The sequence below is a fragment of the Harpia harpyja genome, chromosome 12, assembly GCF_026419915.1.
Source record: "Harpia harpyja isolate bHarHar1 chromosome 12, bHarHar1 primary haplotype, whole genome shotgun sequence".
NCBI classification, from domain to species: Eukaryota; Metazoa; Chordata; class Aves; order Accipitriformes; family Accipitridae; genus Harpia; species Harpia harpyja.
In genome coordinates, this window is record NC_068951.1 from 4,257,231 (window position 1) to 4,278,543 (window position 21,313).

General features: G+C 38.0%; 1 protein-coding gene across 2 annotated transcripts in view; it reads right to left on the bottom strand.

Moving 5' to 3' along the window:
- Positions 1–21,313, bottom strand: part of PPM1E (protein phosphatase, Mg2+/Mn2+ dependent 1E) — a 76,191-nt gene that overhangs the window by 19,370 nt on the left and 35,508 nt on the right. Inside the window, exon 1 of one of the 2 annotated variants that reach the window (XM_052804953.1) lies at positions 20,255–20,412. The exons of the other annotated variant lie outside the window; for it this stretch is intronic. Within the exon in view, the coding sequence (XP_052660913.1) occupies positions 20,255–20,397 (143 nt within the window). The 5' untranslated portion in view covers positions 20,398–20,412. Of the gene's footprint in view, positions 1–20,254; positions 20,413–21,313 lie in introns of those variants that run through there. 2 annotated transcript variants of the gene reach the window in all.

Sequence of the window (21,313 nt, forward strand, 5' to 3'; positions counted from 1 at the left end):
TCTATAAATGTGGGTATTTGAATGGTGTCTTCTGCATCCAGGAAATGAGTGTAAACCCGTATATATCCTAGAGTGTATGTGGTGTAAACAAAAGCTACAAATAGATTGTGGAAAGGATATTGAATGCCCTAAGTGTCGGGTCTGGGCTTCCTGGGACAAAAGAGAGAGAGTCACGTATATAGCAGGAATAATTTGTGGTTGGGAAGGTAAAAATCAGAGCAAGTAATATGGGAGGTAGACAGAGCGGTGGAATACTGAAAAAGAGCCCCTTAGGTTGTATCCTAGCACATTGGAAGGAAATTGGGGGACCCCCAGGTGGGAATGTGGATAGAAAAACTCTGATAAAATATTGTAATCAATGGTGGCCCTTATATAAATTAGATGATGATGAAAAATGGCCCTTGAATGGGACACTAAACTACAATACTCTGTTGCAATTGATGCTATTTTTGAGACGAGAGGGAAAATGGGATGAAGTAATGTATGCAGATATGTTTTTCACTTTAAGAAATCATTCAGACTGGCAGAAGAAATGTGGCATTAATTTGGCCCCACAAGACCCTCTCGTGCTAGCGATAGAAAAAGAGCAAAGAAAGAGTACGGGAAAAATGAAAAGATGTTGCTCAGCATGTAGTATAGGACAAAGGTGTATAAAATTAAAGAAAAATGAAGAAAGGATGGAAGAGGACCTCGATCTCTCTCTTTCTGTATTACCTCCACCATCCTCAGAGGGAAATTCCATTGAGGATGCGGGTGCGGAGGAACCTGAGGAAAATACAAAAACAAAAGATTTAGGTTTCACACCTATAACGGCCCGTACTCGAAGTAAGATGGGCCCTATTATTCAGGCTCCTCTGAGACAAGCGGTGGGGGTTACTGGCCCCACTAGAATTAAGATACCATTTACAATGAATGATTTGGATTCATGGAGAGAAGTAGTAAAGGAATACCGAGACGACCCCGAAGGAGTTGCCAAAAGATTCGAGCTGATTGTTAAAAATCAAGACCCAGATTGGAAGGACATCGATTTAATGTTGGATGCCTTAACTGAGACTGAAAAACAATTAATAATAAAGAATGCACGAACTCAAGTGCAAATTCAAATAACTGCTGGGGTTTTACCCGGTGTAGTAGATAACCACATACCGAGAACCGACCCCAATTGGGACCCTAATGATAACCATGATTACCGATTATTGAAAAAATATCAAGAATGGATAAAAATTGGTATCGAGAATGCAGTACCGAAAGCAGTTAACTGGTCAAACCTGTACGCAGTAAAACAAGGTCAGACTGAAACTCCCACAGAGTTTCTTGACCGGTTAAGAGCAGCAATGCGGAAATATACTACATTAGACCCTGTTTCTGAGGTAGGGAAACAGCAGCTAGTCTCTTTGTTCTTGGGACAATCCTCAGAGGATATAAGAAGGAAACTTCAGAAATTAAAAGGGACAGAGATAAGGGATTTAGAAAAGTTGATAGAAGAGGCCTGGAGAACGTATCGGAATAGAGAAGGGGAGGAGAGACGAAAAATGGGAACAGCTATTGCCGCAGCTACAGTAGCCGCGCTGGGAAGACAGGATAACTCCCTTCGTGGGAGGGGTCGGGGAACTGGAAGGAGGGGAGGTTCGCGCCAGCCCCTAAGGTCAGATCAATGTGCTTATTGTAAAGAAATAGGTCACTGGAAAGGACAATGTCCCAAGCTGAGTGGAGCACAGGCTGTTGTAGCCAATATCACCTCTGGTCAATGAGGGGGACCGGGGGAATCCACCCTAGCGGATCCACTGGTTAAAATTAAGCTAGGGAAAATAGAACAAGAGGTGGATTTTCTTGTAGATACGGGGGCGTCCTATTCAGTGTTAAATCAAAAGCTGATACCGGAGGATGAAGAGTTTGTGACTGTAATGGGAGCTACTGGCCAGCAGAAAAAGGCTTATTTTCTAAAACCGCTTAAATATAAATTAGGTAAACAAATGGGAATACATAAATTTCTGTATTTGCCCGGATCTCCGAAATCCTTGTTGGGCCGCGATTTGCTAGAACAATTGGAAGCAGAAATTGTTTTTGAAGAAGGAAAAATGAAATTGAAAATCAAGGAGGACCAGCTAATTAACATTCTAAGTTTAGCATTAATACAAACTAAACCAAAATTTGAAGTGCCTCCAGAAATCGTTGATCAGGTATATCCTGGAGTCTGGGCCTCCGAGGTTCCGGGAAAGGCTAAAAATGCAGCCCCCATAGTAATTAAACTAAAACCAGGAGCAGAGCCAGTAAAAATTAAACAATACCCCCTGAAATTGGATGACAGAAAAGGAATAAAGGAAATAATCGATAGGTTCCTACAGTATAAAATATTAATTGAATGTGAATCAGAATACAATACCCCCATACTGCCAGTTAAAAAGGCAGATGGAAAAAGTTATAGGTTAGTCCAAGATCTGAGAGCTGTAAATAAGATTACTGAAGATATACATCCAGTAGTTGCAAACCCATACACTTTGTTAACAAAACTAAAAGATAACCAAGTTTGGTTTACCGTACTGGATTTGAAGGATGCCTTTTTTTGCCTGACCCTAGCCACAGAAAGCCAGAATTTGTTTGCTTTTGAATGGGAAAATCCTGAAACTGGAAGAAGAACTCAGTTAACATGGACAGTATTACCACAGGGGTTTAAAAATAGCCCCACTATTTTTGGAAATCAACTGGCAAAAGAACTTGAAACTTGGGTACCTCCGGATAATGAAGGGGTTTTGTTACAGTATGTAGATGATCTCTTAATAGCTACTGAAACCAGAGAAAGTTGTATTCAATGGACTGTGAATCTTCTTAATTTTTTGGGTTTGAGTGGATATCGAGTCTCTCAACAGAAAGCTCAATTAGTCCAGCAACACGTGACCTACTTGGGACTCGTAATCTCGGGAGGACAACGGGAACTTGGGACTGAACGAAAAGAAGCCATTTGCCAAACTCCGGAACCCCAGACGGTGAAAGAGCTGCGGACCTTCTTAGGGATGACAGGTTGGTGTCGCCTTTGGATACATAATTATGGATTATTGGTGAAGCCATTATATGAGCTGATAAAGAAAAACCAGTCAAAATTAATTTGGACTGGAGAAACACGAAATGCATTTAAACAGCTCAAACGAGAGTTAATGAGAGCTCCTGCTCTTGGACTGCCGGATGTTTCAAAACCATTTTGGCTGTTTTCTCATGAAAGACAAGGAATAGCCTTGGGAGTACTAGCACAAAGACTTGGTCCCTATAAACGGGCAGTAGCTTATTTCTCCAAACAACTGGACGAGGTGAGCAGAGGATGGCCTGGTTGCCTTCGAGCTGTCGCAGCAGTTGTTATCAATATTCAAGAAGCCCGAAAGTTTACCATGGGACAGAAAATAACAGTGCTGGTCTCTCATACAGTTTCAACGGTCTTAGAACAAAAAGGAAGCCATTGGCTCTCGCCCCAGAGATTCTTAAAGTACCAAGCAGTATTGATAGAACAAGATGATGTAGAAATTGTGGTTACTAACATTGTCAATCCAGCCTCTTTTCTTAGTGGGACTCTGAATGAACCAGTGATACATGATTGCATAGAAACAGTAGAAGCTATATATTCCAGTCGACCAGACCTCAAAGAAGAACCTCTGGAGGATGCTGAAAACTCCTGGTATACCGACGGGAGTAGTTTTATAAAGCAGGGACAACGTAAAGCAGGATACGCAATCACAACCACCCAACAGGTAATTGAATCTAAGTCTTTACCTCCTGGGACTTCAGCCCAGAAGGCGGAGATAATTGCCCTCACCCGAGCATTGGAATTGGCAAAAGGTAAAAAGATTAACATTTGGACAGATTCTAAATATGCATTTGGAGTAGTTCATGCTCACGGTGCAATTTGGAAAGAACGAGGATTGCTAACTGCTCAAGGAAAACAAATAAAACATGCAGAAGAAATCTTAAAGCTATTAGAGGCTGTAAAGCAACCAGAAAAGGTAGCGATCATGCATTGTCGAGGACATCAGAAAGGAAACACAGATCCAGAAATTGGAAATCGACTGGCAGATTATGGGGCTAGGCGGGTGGCAGAAGAAGCGAAAGCAGAAACATTATCCTTAATACCAGACGGTAAAATCCAAACTGTAAGTACAAATCAAAAACCAAATTATTCAAAAGAAGATCTAAAATTAATTGAAGATCTGGAAGGTAAACTAGAGTCAGATGGATGGGTTCGTTTAGCGGATAATCGTATAGTAATACCATCCAATTTAATATGGACAACAGTTTTAACTGAACACAATAAGACGCATTGGGGAGCAGATACTTTGTACAAGAGCTTAAATCAGAAATTAATAGGACGCAATCTGTATACAATGGTGAAACAAATATCTCAACAGTGTGAAATTTGTTTACGTAATGACCCTAATGTGGCGAATAAAGTAAAGTTAGGAATAATTGGTAAAGGGAATTATCCAGGACAACAGTGGCAAATTGATTTTTCGGAACTCCCAAGAAAAGGGGGGTACCGATACTTGTTAGTCATGGCTGACACATTTTCAGGCTGGCCAGAGGCCTTCCCCTGCCGAACAAACAAAGCAAGGGAAGTAACTAAGATATTGTTGAATGAAATCATTCCTCGTTTTGGAATTCCAGCAACAATATCTTCCGATCGAGGCCCTCATTTTTGTGCCAAAGTAGTACAGCAGGTGAGCAAAACTTTGAAGATAGATTGGCAACTACATACCCCATATAGGCCTCAAGCAAGCGGACAGGTTGAAAAAATGAATCATTTAATTAAACAACAAATAGCGAAAATTGGTCAGGAGGCCAATCTAACCTGGCCCCAATCTCTCCCCCTGGCGTTACTTAGAATAAGAGTAAAACCAAAAACCAAGGAAAACCTAAGTCCCTTTGAAATATTGTACGGAAGACCATATCAGTTCCAATTTACAGGGGAGGATTTAACCCAACTAGGTACAGGACATTTGTATGACTATATGATATCCCTCCAAAAACAATTAGAAAATATAAATAAACAGATTTTGGGAACCAGGGCTAGAGGATTAGATCAACCAATTCATCCCTTTAAACCAGGTGACTATGTATATGTAAAGATCTTTTCAGGACAACCCCTGGAGGAGAGATGGGATGGCCCCTATCAAGTGTTACTGACGACCTTCACTGCCATTAAGATCAAGGAACAGCCGGCTTGGATTCACTATTCGAGAGTGAAGAAAGCACCTGAGAGGCCATGGACGGTCACCTCTACAGGACCCACAGGTCTGCGATTTTCCAGATCATGATAATAACTGAGTTATTACTTGGTCCAAATGAAGCTCGGTGGAACTCGAACTCACATTTCTCCTTGACACAAAACGTTTCCCAAATTCTGAACAGAACTGATTGTTGGATATGTACTCACATGCCAGAACATGGTGGAAAAGGGATCTCGCTGATTGGCATCCCGATACCAAGTAACCACTCCTGGGCCACTCTTTGGGAAAGTACCACATGGTATACTGGCAATGACGAAGTTCAGAAATTAGAAATAACTAGTCCTAAGGCCCAGGAGCCTTATTGCACGTGTGTACAGAGGTGTAATCCACCTAAAGGACTCGGAAAACTTGACTGCGTTAATGGGACGTATGTAGGGAATCACACAGTTTGTAATAAAACTATAGATATTGGAACTTCAACTTCCGTTAATACTACAGCATGGCCAGTGCCAGAGGGAAAAGGATGGTACTGGCTATGCAATGACACTGCCCGGAAAGTTTTACCAAAGAATTGGATGGGAACATGTACTCTGGGAGCTGTAGTACCGAATATGACTATACACAGTTCTCCACCAAAAGGATGGGTGCGAACACACTTTCACAGGTTTAGACGAGAAGTTGAAAATCCTTTAGTAAGGAGACCTACTGCCTTTCACAGCTTTGTCCGATGGTTCCTTCCATGGTTGGGAGTAAGTGAACTAGAAAAAGCCATAGTTAATATTTCAGCAGTAATAGAGAATCTTGAAAATAAAACAATTGATGTAATAAAAGCCCAACAATTGGAGATATCCAGTTTATCTCAAATTGTACAACAAAATAGAATGGCATTAGATCTATTATTGGCCTCTCAGGGTGGAGTATGTACAGTTATAAACACGAGTTGTTGCATGTATGTGGATCAAAGTGGAAGGATATCCACTGACTTAGAAGAAATTTGGAAACAGACCAAAATACTACATGAAATAGCAAAGGATGACACTTCATGGGGATTTCAGGAATTATGGGATAAATTAACCTCATGGCTACCGAACTTTAAATGGTTAAAGCAAATATTCATAACATTTATAATTCTCATAGCCTTAGGGATAATAGTATGCGTAATGCTTAAGTGTTTCATGTGGTGTAGCCAGAACACCACCGAGAGCTATGAGAATTGGAAGCGGAATAAAATTAAACATCAAGTAGAAACTGGGAAATATTTCGCTCGGTCTCTTGAAAATAACGGAATTATATGATTGCAAAAGAATTTGCAAAGGTATAAAGAAAAGGGGGGAATGATGTGGAGACTCAAGAGACTGTTATAAACAATTATATTAATTGTTAATAATTGAGGCCTGTATGTGTAATCTACTGACTGTGGTGGTGTCCTTTCATCCTGTTTTTGTGTTTTGTATCTTTGTATCCCTCGATTTATGTTCGCCTAGGCAAGTTTAAACCCTTTGGTATGTAAGAAAACCTTGAGCTTTGTTAACAGTAGGCACAAAGAGATGAGAAACCTTGAGTTCTGCTGAGCTTCGTGATTAAAACTGGCCAGGGTCAGCTAACTGGGAGGAAAGAGATAAACCACCTGGGATGACCCACACTGCGCATGCCTTAAGAGAAAGGTCAAATAGCGGACACCGTGAGGAAGACTAGCGAAGACCACCAGAGGACGTCCGAAAGACCACCAGAGGCCTTAACACGCATGCGTAACGAACATTATAATATGTTAATGACTTCTCGGAAAAAGGATGAATATGTAACGTGTTTCTCGGAAATCTAATGCATATACATGAATGCTCTGTATTTAGTCTGTACACTAAAGCCTAACGGTGTGCACGATAGGTGGAGCGATCCCCCGTGCAACCAGCGCTGCTAATAAAGAATACCTACTTAATAGTTAAAATTAACTATTGAGTCAATGTCCTTTGAATCAATCGGCCTCACAGAGACAGCTGCCTGGTCACATTCAAAATGATTCTGTCCTTGTGGTGACAGTTGTAAGCAACAGAAATATAATACACAACCATTACAAAAATACACTCTTTCTGATGTGTTTACCATGCCCATATTCTATACAGACACTGCGGTGGTACCTCTTTTTTACCAAATATCACCTTTTGCACTGTGCTTACTGGCATATTCTAGAGCGTATGATCAAGTTTATACAGATATTTTCCTGCAGTTAAGTCTATCTTAACTAGACATTAAAAAAAAAACCAAAACAGAGGCACTGGTCATTAGATAACATCTTCAAAAGCTGGATTAAGATGCTTCAACATACCAATCAGACTTTCAGTATTTATCACTGTATTTATTTTGTAATAGCTGTATCTTGTCAAAGCATTTACAGAGGCTATGGTCTCAGAAATGTCCTAAAGACCCACAGATAAATGTAGTGAATGAGAATAAAATTGCTTTTGTAGGAACAATAATTTCCCTTTGCAAGTTCTTATTAGGCTCGAAGATTTTGCTATGGTGAATAATGCAAGTTCTGAGCTTAGTTGCAATCACTGAAAGTCTATCTCGTAAAATAGAATAAAACCTTATATGAAGCTCATATTTGACAGCTATGACTGAGGTAAAAATACTTTATAGTCTCAATTTTAAAATAACCAACTTCAAAAAACACCAAAAGAACAACAATTTTAAAAAGCCTTTAGAAATAACCTATTAACTATCACTTGTTAACCACTACAAGTCAAAGACATTGGCTTTGACTTGTTCACAAATTAAGATCTAATCCGAGATAAAAAAATATTCAAATTCTTTCCTCACTTTTTAATGATAGTAAGAGTCAACAAAATGCTCTCTCTAGTAAAGGATATGTGAAATAGGTATGAATGGAAACCTCTAGGAAATCACGTTTGGTGATCAGATGGGAAACATTTGCAAAACCACAGAACTCATTTATGAGCACATTGGCACTGATCCCATAAAAGGACTCAGGTGCTGCACTCATCTGTCAGGGGTTTTTGATAGGATATTATACATAAGGAAGTAAAGGAAGTGCTGTGCCGCATGGCATATCAAACTAATTAAAAAAAATCAGGGCAGAGAGCAAAATTAAAATACTGGCACAATGCTGAAAAAAATAAATGAAGAAAAAAATTGCTCACGCAAGCATGATTGCAAGAGCATGAACATACATTCTTTTATCTGACTACCTCGGATACCTGGCTGCAAAGGGATATCCTACTTCTTTTCTCCAGTCAGAGCACTGCAGGCGAGTGCAGCTCAAATTCCCAGCCTCTGGGGTCCAGAGGCAGCTGGCACTAGATTTGTCAATGGATGCCAAATCTAAGATCAGGCCCCTTTTGAGCTACGTTCACACACATGTTCAACCTCTCTCGCACCAACGTGTTTCAGAACATGTCTAACACAGGCTTTCTAGCACACTGCTGCAAACATCTTTCTCACTAGAAGCTAAATAAAAGCCAAGAAAGAGGCATGAGGCCACCAGCAGCAGGAAGAGCAAGCCCAGGTGCCCTGCAGATGTGGATGCTCTGCCCCTTGACTCCCCACTCCAGCAGAGCTGGTTTTCCCTGGAACCCACCACGTTACCATCTCTTCTACAGGACAAACTGCACAGACACCAGGAACTGGGCATGGGCTGGCCCTCTGCCAGATGGATCCATCAGGGCTCAGCCCTCCCTACCCTCACCTTGGAGAGGCCGTTCTCACCCACCCTGCTGCCAGTTTTCAGAAAATTGACAGGTATTCACTTATCTTTCAGACTTCAACCCATCTTTCGAATTTCATTGAAATTGGCCTGCAAGGTTTAGCTTATCAGTGGGAGGAACCCGACAGGCAGACAGAGTGAGCAAGCACAATAGCCTTGCTTCCTTACAAACCAGACTTTTGAAATAAACTTCTTGGAATGACCGTACTAGAATTTCATCTGACAATACAGGTCATTAAGGGAAGCCCTTGACTTTTAACATACCATCTTCAACACATGAATTAAACTGAGACCTCTAATCCATTTTCTGCCACGTAGCAAGTCACTACTTCCTTTCTCTGCAGGGGTAGGTGCACATTGCAGTATATAAAGCTAACAAAATATAAGCAAGACAAAATAAAAAGGTCACCTTTGTCTCTTTGATGAGGTACAATGTCATGAAGACTAGTGTATATTTTAAAAATAAACAGCTGCTGACCACAAACCACTCATAAGCATTTGTGATTTAAAGACTGTCACTAAAATGCAATTGACACTGAAGGGGTGAACTATGAAGAATCCAGACTGCATAAAACAGCTTCTACAGAGCTACTCTGCTGAAGAGATGGTCTGTATATTATCTTTGAAACCTAATTCTACGATTTCTCTAACTCGTTCTCACAATATGGCAGTTCTGAGGTTACTTATATTTCAATCTCTGTGGAGCTGATGCTACCTGCATTAAAAGCTGCTTTTAAAATGACAGAAGTTGTCTACTATAACATGAACAACCCTTAAAAACCCAAGATGAATCTTCCAGGAGCTGAAAGCCAAATTACTGCAAGAAATTGAATTCCCAGAAGTGACTGTATGATAGTTTTCTTCATTACATCAAAGAATTGAAGATACAAAGTTTGCTATTGAAAAATCATATTCCAGGACTAAAGTCCTTCACAGCCATATTATATCCATCTGTTATTAACAGAAAGGTAAACCTAGACTTTGAAGGACTGCAAAGAGAAATCATTTTATTACAGAAATGGACCAGAATCCATGAACCTCAGTTTCAATAGTGAGTTGTTGAAGATGTATCTATACAGCAGTCTCCCCCTATCTAAATCAGAACCTCTTCTATCTCAGCAGCAAGATTCTGAGACATTGGATAGCCTTTTATAAAACTTTAATTACTGCTATAAAATGCATTTTATAATAATATTTTTATAATTTTGTAAAATTAAAAAAAAACCAACAATCCACGTATTGATGGACATTATTATAAAGCTTAGCTCTTTAGGATTCAGCTATGTAAATGGAAATACATAGTTTAAAAAAAAAAATGCATTTACCCTATCATTAATTAATCAAAATAAAGATAATTTATTGGAATTACCCATACATGTGACTTCAGGAATTTATACTGAAATAAAAGATCCTTCTGGGTTTTGTTATTGTTTTACAGGGATTAGCTTGCATATTTACATGGTGCATTCTCTGTTCCAACAGAAATGCCTAACATTTGAGTGACATGCATACCTTGTAACCAGAGTCTTATGACTGCCATTCCAAAAACCAGTCACTGCCTACTTAGCATCTCCATGTCTGGAATGGTAACGAAGCTTACATCTATGCAAGATGCGTGCTTACCTGAAGTACATTTTTTAACTGGAAAACCAATGTCAACAAGAGTTATCTCATAGTGAGTTGCTCTGCTAGACTGAGGCCTGTTTAAAAGCTCTACAGGACATTAAAATTGTCATTGATTTCTCTCTCTCTGGCTCTCAGTCAATTTGAAAGTCAGCATAATTCAATATCTTTCTACTAGTTCCATTAGCAAAGAAAGGAATCCATGCTTCAATCTATGCTGCCTTATTGGAAAAAGTAATTTAATTTTACATCTGAAAGTGTGCCAACATCAGCATAAAACCATACACAGTATACATAAAATTTAATTTATAAATTCTGTATTTTGTCAAGGCAGAATGAGATGCTGTCTAAAATCAATGAGAGTGTCCAAACTTGCTCTGAAGATACTTACATATATTCTTTTTATTTCAGGTATTTTATGTTCTAGTTGGAGTTTTTGATGATTTCTCTCCTTACTATAAAATATTAATGACACACTATCTAGAAAACTTTGTTACAGCAGGCACACTTTGCCCCTAAAAGTTCAGGCATATAATTTACTTACCACTGATTCATCTTCTATTTTTCCCTCTCTGTTAAAAATAAACTTTCATTGATGCTTCCCTTAACCTGAAGAGATATGTCATATAAATTTGATGTGTTTGGAAATAAAAGTTAAATAAGAATCATCCAGTGCAGAGCATCTATTTTATTTCAGATGAGATTAACATGCCAAAGCCCTCTGATTACTAGTCAAAAAGAAAAATGTATTGTGCTGTTATAGTTAATGACTTAATTTCAAACAAATGAAACAAAATGCTGCACAGCAGCACATACCGCTCTCTTAATTTGTATTGCTACTACAGATCATCATTAAGGCGAACAAATGTAAAATGACTTCTTTAAAAAAGGGTGAAGACAATGAATCTACAGTGCTCATTCAGATGAACAGCTTTCAGTAACACCACACAGAGCTAGACCCCAAATAATTGTGCTTGTATTGTAATATTTGTCTTTGTGTAAATGAGAAAAAATAAAAGCTGCAGGCCAGGATTTTCAAGTGACATTTGATCACTTAACTTCTTTCAACCCATTGAACAAATATCAAATATAAGGCAAAACACACCCCAGAAGATTTACAACCACTGAGTCAGCAGAGAATGTTCTCTCGCTCCCTTCTCATTCTTGTGAAACGCAGTTCATCATACAAATGGCTTGGGTGTTTATGCCAGATGTAAGATTAGATAATTAGTCATCTGAGTCCTGGATGTCAACTCTTTTGTGATACAAAATTTATTCCAAATGCACCATTTATAATCAGTTGACTTGCAAAAGCATTCTGGTGTTACACACCGTTACACACACAGTAATACATCTTATAATGTGCAGCTAAATATCTGCCACTCCATAGTAACGTATTCTGTTTCTGCTGTAGCAATACCTTGCCTGATCTTAGCCCTTCCAATGACTTAATTTTTTGTCTGCAAAATAGGGATAATGATATTGCCCTTTGGAAAGCAATTTCAACTCTAATGATGAATAGTACCAAGAAGGGCTGAGCATTATTAATTAACCCTAAACTGGGAATGGAACAAGAGAACTGCAGTTCACTTGCACTGATCACCAGAAAATACTGCTGCTCTTTTACCTACTTTCTCTTGAGCATGACATGCAAGATAATCAAATTAAAAGCAAACATGAAAAGACTATACAGTACCTTTAAAAATAATTTTACAGATAAACATATAACTACAAGTAGATTCAAACATTACACAGTGGGGCAATTAAACATTTTATTGGAACCTCAGTTTCAAAATTACTGACATCAGTGCATCCAGAACAGGACACCAGAGGGATAAATGGGGCTCTAATATCAGGGGGTGTGCTCTTTTAAAGGAATAAACATTTACTTATTCTGGAAAGATCACATCCTAATTCCCACTGCCGCTTGTCCTTTGCAGAATTGCAAAGAACATTGGCAGGTTTAGGGTTTTAGGTTTTTTTCTTTAAAGGATAATCAAAATGTTTTAACTATTCTACTTCACATTAAAGTCCCTAATGCATTCTGTTCTACTGAGCCACATAGTTATTTCAGTCATTCTTAATAAATAACAGTTGCCAGTAGTAGTTAAGCCAACAGATCTGAATTATTTATAGTGTTGAGGAACAGAGCAGCAGATAAAATGCATTAGGGCTTTCAGTTGTTCTTGCCTGAACGACACAATGGCAGCCTTTAGACGTTTTTCCACAGGCTGTAAAATATTCTGCTTCCAATCCTGTTTTAAAAGATTTCCTAAAGAGACAACAGCAAAACCTACTGCTATCCATCTTCAATAATCACATTCGTGAAGGGCAGGTAAGAGTAACACAGTACATTATTAAAAAAAAAAAAAAAAGGCACAGATTTTTATTTGATTGAACAGGTCACATCAAACTGCTATTTAGTATTATTAACCTGAACTTATTTATTTACATGTTATTTAGCATGGCTCTATACCTTCCAGTTAATGATCTAAAAGCACCTCATAGTGTTGAACTCAGTGTTTCTCTCCTCCTTTGCCTATAATCCCTCCTCCCTTCAGCTGGAAAAAGCACAGGTATTATCCTCATTTTACAATGGCAAATCCAACTTCACATTCAAGGGTGGAACATGGAAATCCCAAGTCCTGTCTCTCCTCTACGCCTCTTTTTTAAGAGGCCACATCATGAAACATTGAACACACAAAAACCAACAGGGACAGAAATTATCTTGACAATACTTGACAAATTATTTTAAACACAGTAGTTGAGTTTATGCTCTTTGAGGCTTAAAAGACGCATTCAAATAGCTGTCTTGATTGACTGATGGGATAACATGCCTCTGTTGAGCTATGTCTGGATAGAAATTTGGGGGAAAGTCTTGCTTTCCCACCTTGTACTGACATCACAGGGGATTGCACCAGTAAGAAATTCACTATACACAATCGATTCACAAGGAGAACTGTGCCCACAAATGACAAGGAGATTTACACTTAAATGCTGCAGAGAGAAGAACTGGGGGAGTAGTTGTAGCAACATAAGCTTAAACCAAACAGTTTTCCTTTTATAGTTCACCTTCCGCTTTCTATATGGATCTATTTACAGCAGGAAATTCTGCAAATTGTAGCATCTCTAAGGAGTGAAAAGAAAAAAATATTAAAACCTGAAGAGGTAAAAAAACCAAACAAACCTCCTCCTACCAAATACTAAAGAAATAGGGGGGGAAATATCACTTTGGGGCCATGTCAGATTATTAAGGCAACTGAAACTGCTCCATCACATGTTAGATTGTAGGAATGAGCCCTAGGATCCAAACTGTCGAGCAGGCTCAGGTGACATGGATCTCTGTGCTTCCTCACTCCCTCTTCTTTGGCTTAGCTTCCCCACCTCTCCCAGTTCAGAGGCTTCTTTAAAATCTGCGCTCTGATTTCACTGAGACAGTTGTATTGAAGATGCCTTATGTCATAGGAGTAACCATACTCAAAAGATGAAGAATATGGCTTTTGCTTTGGGTAAAGCAGGTCCTGAGCCTGTACAACATGCGGCTTGCCTGCAGTATGTATCTATATATAGCTCTTTTTGCGCACAAAGGCTATATGAATTGATTCCGAACAAGCTGAGGATTTCAAACAAGTCTGCAGTGCTGTAGCCTCTCTCCCATCCTGAAAGGTACAGTGAATTATTTAAAACTTGGAAAACATGTCCTAAGATTATTTCCAGCACCATTTAAAACCAAAATTGTGTACACATTCCAATCACTGTTATAAGGTCAACTGAAAATAAGAGCTGTCACCTTTTATAGCTATGACTTTACAAAGTAAATCTTGCAAGATTAAAGACATGTTTCTCTACCATGGACTTCTCAATACAACACAAATTCTACCTGCTTATTCACCAAAAATTGGGGCTTTGTTTATGCAAAAGAATCAGCCTTTCCTTACAATCTTATTTGTTCCATTTTCTTTTGTACGAGCCATGTTGGATTACCACAATCCATTCACACACCTCAGAGGCAATAATGCTGCCCCAATCTAATGCAGCTCATGTAAGAATAACCCAACAACCTCTTCTTTCTCTCTACCCCCTCAAGAAAGTTTGTCATCTTTTCCTGTAAGTTTATTATTAAACCTGTGATCTCTTCAGAAGACAGACGAGCTCTAAATATAAGAAAGAATCTGTTACATAATACCTCAAGAAAGGAGGCAGCACAGAATAGCCTGTAGACAACACAAGCCTGAGTAAAATAAAAGTGGAACGGAGATGAAAATCTGTGTTATTGTCTTGCCTTTGTCCAGTGCCTGGACTTAGGTCCATCCTGTGCATAAACATACAGTAGAACATGGAATCACGTAATACGTGTGTAAAACTTAGGGTTTTATTTCTGTGGAAGATAAACAAACGCAAACAAGCAACATTGTCTGAAAGTTAATTCAGGATCTTGCAAAAACTTAGATCAGAAGACATCTTCCCCAAACACAACAGAACTTGTTTGAAGTTCCATGAACTAGGATTGTAAATAATACACTAGTGAGGACTGACTCACCCATGGTGATGAGTAGGCTCAAAGCTTCTTCAAATGGAGCAGTGTCACAGTTATAATCAGCAGTTAAGAGAGTTACTTAGGAGTCACACTATCAATTACAATGGTAATACATATTCAGAGAGTAAGTGATATGCAGACAGAGAGAATATGAAATCAAAACATTAATAAAAAATAAGGAACCTTTGAGACAAATTATCTTCTATATCTACAGTGCTTTATACATTCCCAAATGATTTAGAATCTAAAAATAAATGATTACTTCTATCAGCACTGACATAAAAGCTACCTTGGATGAAAACCAGCAAATTGCTAACCATGGATAGAAACATTACACAACTGTTTTGAACAAACAGCAAAAAAATGGACCATGCTAGAAAGAACAGTGGGAATCTATACAGGAATTGAAGTTATCCAAGCTAAAATTTAACCAGAATAATGTGAATATCATCTTGATTTTCTACACCTATGATGGGATTTTCAATAAAAATGAGAATGGTTAGAATCATCTGTCTACCTTGATGTCTTATCCCCTAATCTACATCATACTGAGACACTGACTTGAAGGAAAATAGTCAACATCTGTAGCTGAAATACATATACATGTATATACGTGTGTGTGTGTGTGTGTTTAAATATGAACAATCACCACAGACTCCTTGGGAAAAGGAAGATTACTAAAACAGATAGAAGATTGAAGGTCACACAAAAGCATGTAGCTAACCCAGAAAAGACATCATTAAAACACTGTGCCAAGTAATATTTTGAAAATAAAAAATTCAATCAATTATGCCCGCAAAACACACAGCCAGTACCAACTCTACCAATGATAAAGGCCTTGAAAAACTAAAGAAACAGAGAGGCCTCTGAAAGGCACAGTTCTGGACTAAGGGTAGCAGTAAACTGAAATAGTAATTATGTAATCACAAAAGAACAAACTCAGGAGGAGGCAATCAAGTAAAGATGAAATCCAAGTATGTTTTCTTAGTTGGAACAGACAATTCCGTGAAAGAGTTTAGACAGACCATGAGAAGAGCCATGAAAGTGCAAGAATTTTTAACAGTCAACAAAGCACCAAATGTAAAAAAAAAAAAACCAACCCCCAAAACCAAAACACCAACCAAACCTGTATTCTAAATCCACACTGAAAAATAGCAATGAATTATTTTTGTTGGATTTAGCTGTAAAAGACTGCTAATAGCATGCAACTGGATCTATCAGAAGTACAGTCAGGCAGCACAAAGATTGCCTCAAGGGCAGATAGTTTTCAAATAAAAATACAGGCGGTGCACCTGCATAAGTGAGCTTTTTAATGATGACTGGAGTCAACATAAAAGACACAACTGCAATTGGTTAGATTGAAAATAATATACCAAGAAAAAAAAAGGTTAGGAACACCAGCTGAGCTTGGAGATAACGTAGGAAAAGTTACTGTTAAAGCAAGGTTTAAGTTATAATAACACAGCGGTAGTAAATGGGAAGATGTAACATGATAGGAGACTGAGCACTGCTCCCAGGTTCTGCATCTGACAAATGACACTTCTTTAATCTCTACACATCCATCCATCTAGGTGTCAAAAAGGTTTACTGCATTAAAACTTTAGAAGAGTACTGTGAAATTTAATTCATTAATACCTGGAAACTGTGTTTTAATCCTTGGACAGAAGGTGCTGGGAAAGGACAGCATATTACAAAACTATGACTACCTAATAAAATATTATTGTATTTACTTTAGTGAACTCCTCATCTGTGTCTCTCCTGTTTCCGTTCCTGGGTTCCACAGCGCTTCATGACTTTCTCATTTCTTTGTCTCAGGTTAGTAGGATGAGAGCTGTGGTCACAAACTAGGAACATTAGTGCCACAGGTGGGACAGACAATTAGCAGTTGCTCCCGTAATATACAGAGAATATAGGAAGAATCCTACTTCATCCATGGAGTCACAAATATTATTCTGAATTTTGTTCTAAAACGTACTGTAAAAAGCAGATGGAAAAACTACAGGAGGTATGAAAGAATAATCTAGGTCCAAATCTTTCCTGAAGTTACTGAGAATGAAAAGTTAGGGGCTTGATTTGGCATGAGCTGAAGAAGCTCAAAACTTCCAGAAATGCAAATTAAGCACCTTGCATAATTAAACTCCCTTTAGTATGAGCAAAAAGACCCCATCCAAAAACCTTTACAAATGTAAAACATTGTAGATTTTTATATATGCAGAAAAAAGGCATGTTCCGCCCTACACTATCTTTAATGGTTAGACATATATTCATTAGCTTTGTTTTTCTGTTTCAAAATTAAAAACCTAATTCAAATTAAATTAATAAACTGTAGCAAAATCAAATATGGAGGAATGCAAAGGCAGCAACACGATCTCCTCAGGGATCAGGGAAATTAAACAAGTATAATATGTTATAGCTTTGTTATAAAACAATAATGGACTGGTGACAAAAATCTCACCCTTTTATCAAAACTCTATGTCTTCTAATATTCAGCGTGTTCTTTTTGATCAGGGCTGGTTATATAATCACCAGCCATGCCACGTTTTTGCTGAAATCATGCATTTGATTTATAGATTTTTATTAGTACCAAAGACGGTGAGAAAATCAATTCATTCCCAAATAAAGTATAGCAAGGTTTGAGCTTTAGCACTGATACACTCTCATTTGGGCTAGATGGCAGTAAAACAAAACACTTATGACGATAAAATAGAGACATAAGCTCAAGTAACCACGAAACAAAGAAAGGGAAAACAATGCACACAAGAATGCAAATCCACCTCACACTGCCGTTCAAAGCCAAGACAGACCACACTCTCTTACTGACAAGGACAGCCCATGGCAGGAGGTCTGAAAAATCCAATAAGGAAAACCACTTTGGTCCCCTGTTTATAGCTATATATTAATTCTTGATATTTACCATAGCTTGTCAAGAATAATGCAGTATTGCACAATTCTTCATGTGTCTCTACTGCCTTTTAGCAATGAGTCACCATTATATTAGGAAAAAGTGCCGCTTAATTTAGACAACACAGAAGGGTAAATTACATATTTTCTTAAGATCTCTGATCCAGGGGGCTACATTTTTTTGTTTTCATTTATTTAATGTCTCATATCTGTCATCTTCCCTTTCTTTTAAATATAAAACTATGAAAATGTCATTAATCTTCAGTAGGCAGCATCACAGGAAACAATCATAGTCCTGCACATGGGGGAAAAGGGTTTCTACATTTGATGGAGGACTTTATATCTCTGCTATGCTCCCTCTCCCACAGGAATGACTTCAAGGACCAAAGGAGTATTCCTTCAGTATTCTTCCTCCTGCAAAATGTATTGCCCTAATCTATCTAGCAAGAAGGAAAATGGACAAACTGCAAAAAAATATTAGCATTTATAGCCATTTCTTAAATACAGATCCACTCTTGTTAGAAAGAAAATGTCTGTTTTGATAGCAAACTTCATTTAGGCTGGAAAAGGAGGAGTGTATGGGCCCTTTTTAGTGCATGTGTTGAGTTTAATGTGATCCCAATTGAAAACAATAGTGAATCTTACTGATTTTAGCACCTCAGTCATCAAAGCTTTTCTCTGACGTTCAGTAGCAGTTACGAAAGGTTTGCAAGGAAGAGGACAATAATGTACAATAAGACATGTCTGGGTAACTCTTCAGGTTTAGATATCTACAAAACCTTACCAAAAAAGAAAGACAGAAAAAAAATTAATAGAATGATTGAGATTAATTTGCATACTTGCTACTACAATAATTAAAGACATCTTTCTTACAATGTGAATGTCTTAGGCATTTCATTCATAAGGGAGATTGACATGCTGATATATTTTACTTCCAAGTTAGAAAGCATTTCTCTTTCATTGCAGCTACTCTGGAATTTATTAAAGGAAAATAGTGAGAAAGACTGATAAGAGAAAGAAAGAGTGAGTAACATTAAATCAGGACTGCCAATGCTTCTGCCTCCTATATCCACCAGAGCCTTCAATAAGGGAGGAAGATGGTAGAAATAATCAGACATTTGCTCCTCTCTATCCTCTCCATTGATTATCTTTTCACTCTGCCACATCCCACCCCATAGCCCAGGCACCTGCAATGCAAACTGACTCCTCCAGTCAACACCTCTGCTTTGTGTTGCCCAAGTCTGATGAGCTGATGATTAACAGAGAAGACCTCCCAACATTTTCTTTGGACATCCTTCCAGGACAAACTATTTCCTCCAAAAGAGACTGTTGTGATGCGAAGGTGCAGAAAAAGACAAGAAATGTGAAATGGTCAGGAAATAGAGGAAATTAGAGAAAAAAATAGTTCAGGCTGAACTACAGGATGTTCCAATAACCAGTCTCTATACATTTCCTTCAGAGTTTCACTACTGGAAATAAAATGCCTGTTGAAGTATCGTATTTTAAAGAATCTAAAGCAGCAACCAATTAAAAAAAAAAGACAAAAAGAAAAAAGAAAAAAAGCAAACAGATTTTTCACTACATGTATTTAATATGTTGTTTCTTGATGAAACCCTTAGTAAGTGGGAGTACTCAGGAAGACACTTAGATTTACATAAATTTGAGACAGAAAAATATTGTTAAACTAAGTCCATTGCACTGCATGTTTGGGATTGAGTCTTCCAGTGGAAGTTACATCAGCCTTCAGACAGACACAGTGCTCAGTCTCAGGCAAAATTCATAATTTAACTTCAGAATATGTTCTTAAAGCCAGTCTACTGCCCTCTCCTTTATACCATTAGCACAATATTTCAAGGTTGTTCATGCATAATATGTAAACTCTAAGTTATGATTTTACCTCGCTTTTAAACAAATAAAACATACATAAGTCCATTCTATCATTGTCACATAAATTTTAAATATGACTACACTCCATTTCTGATAACCTGATTTTTACCCCTCTTTTAAAGGGAACAGTAAGCATATCACAGCAACACTCAGCAGTTGATATAATTCCATACAAAACTACACAAAATTTAAAAAATGGATAGTGTAATTCATTTAAAAGTTCTGCTAGACTCAATATAGTGCATCATCATACAGTGGAATAGGTAATGAATACTTATGATTTTTTCCCATTATGGCCAGTAAATTCAAATATTAGTAACTCTTGTATAAGAAACTTCATTTGCTAAAGACCTAGGTGAAGCCTAAGCCACTCACCAGAAAATACCAGGATTCTCAGCTTGGCAAACACAGAAGAGATTTAGAAGGATCATCCATTTGCTTATTTGGCACAAAACCCCCAATACTCCACAAGCAAGTTCTGTGCGTAAGAGATCCAGGATAGAGATAGCAAGGAGCATGCCCAACAATGCTTGTTGAAAAGAGTTTACTAAAAGGACAGATAGAAACTGGCAGAACAAAATTCAAACATGCACCGCAATTTTCACATCAAGATTACCTGTTCACAAGGCATATTCTTTCAGCCATTCCTATATTTTTACTGGTTACAATTTAAACTTCCCTTTTGGGGGGGGAAGACATTCAGATTTTAAGAGAAATATGTAAGATCAAAGTATGAAGAATTTGGAGGCTGTAATAAAAAACAACAGATGGCTAAAGAGTGAATGCACGCCCCAGTTCACTTCTGGGCCCTTGGTACCATTCCTAAGGCAATGACGTCAGCAGAGCCCCTCCAGTGAATTACAGCCCTGCGAACACTCAAGGGTCACATATTATCCTACACGTGCTGAAGATGAGATGTCTTGCACAGGCAGTGGTTACACACCAGAAGAATACACAAGCTGCAGCCATTCTGTACATACGTGCATACATCCTGTAATGCCTACTGGATTCAAGGATAATGTCTGTTTTCTGATTTTTTTTCCCTCCAACCAAATAGCCAAACTACTTCAGCTGCAGTAAAGATCTTAGTTTTAAAAATACAAATGTTAGAGGGAAGCAATCAGAGAGCAATGAGAATGATCAAAAGTTTAGAAAATGTTACCCATGAATAAATGATGATGCATAAGGAAACACGGTAATTCACATATGAAACAATAATATGAATAAAATTCAATAATATGAAACAATAAGGCAGATTAACACAGAAAACAATGTAACGTCTTCATGAGGAAGGGACAAACATTGTTGAAAAAATTAACATGAGAGATTCAGATTAGGCAGTAAGAAAAAACTTTCCACTGTAACTAAAATTACCAAGAACTGGAATAGCCGGCATAAGGAGGTTGCGGGATCTCCACTGCCAGAAATTTAGAG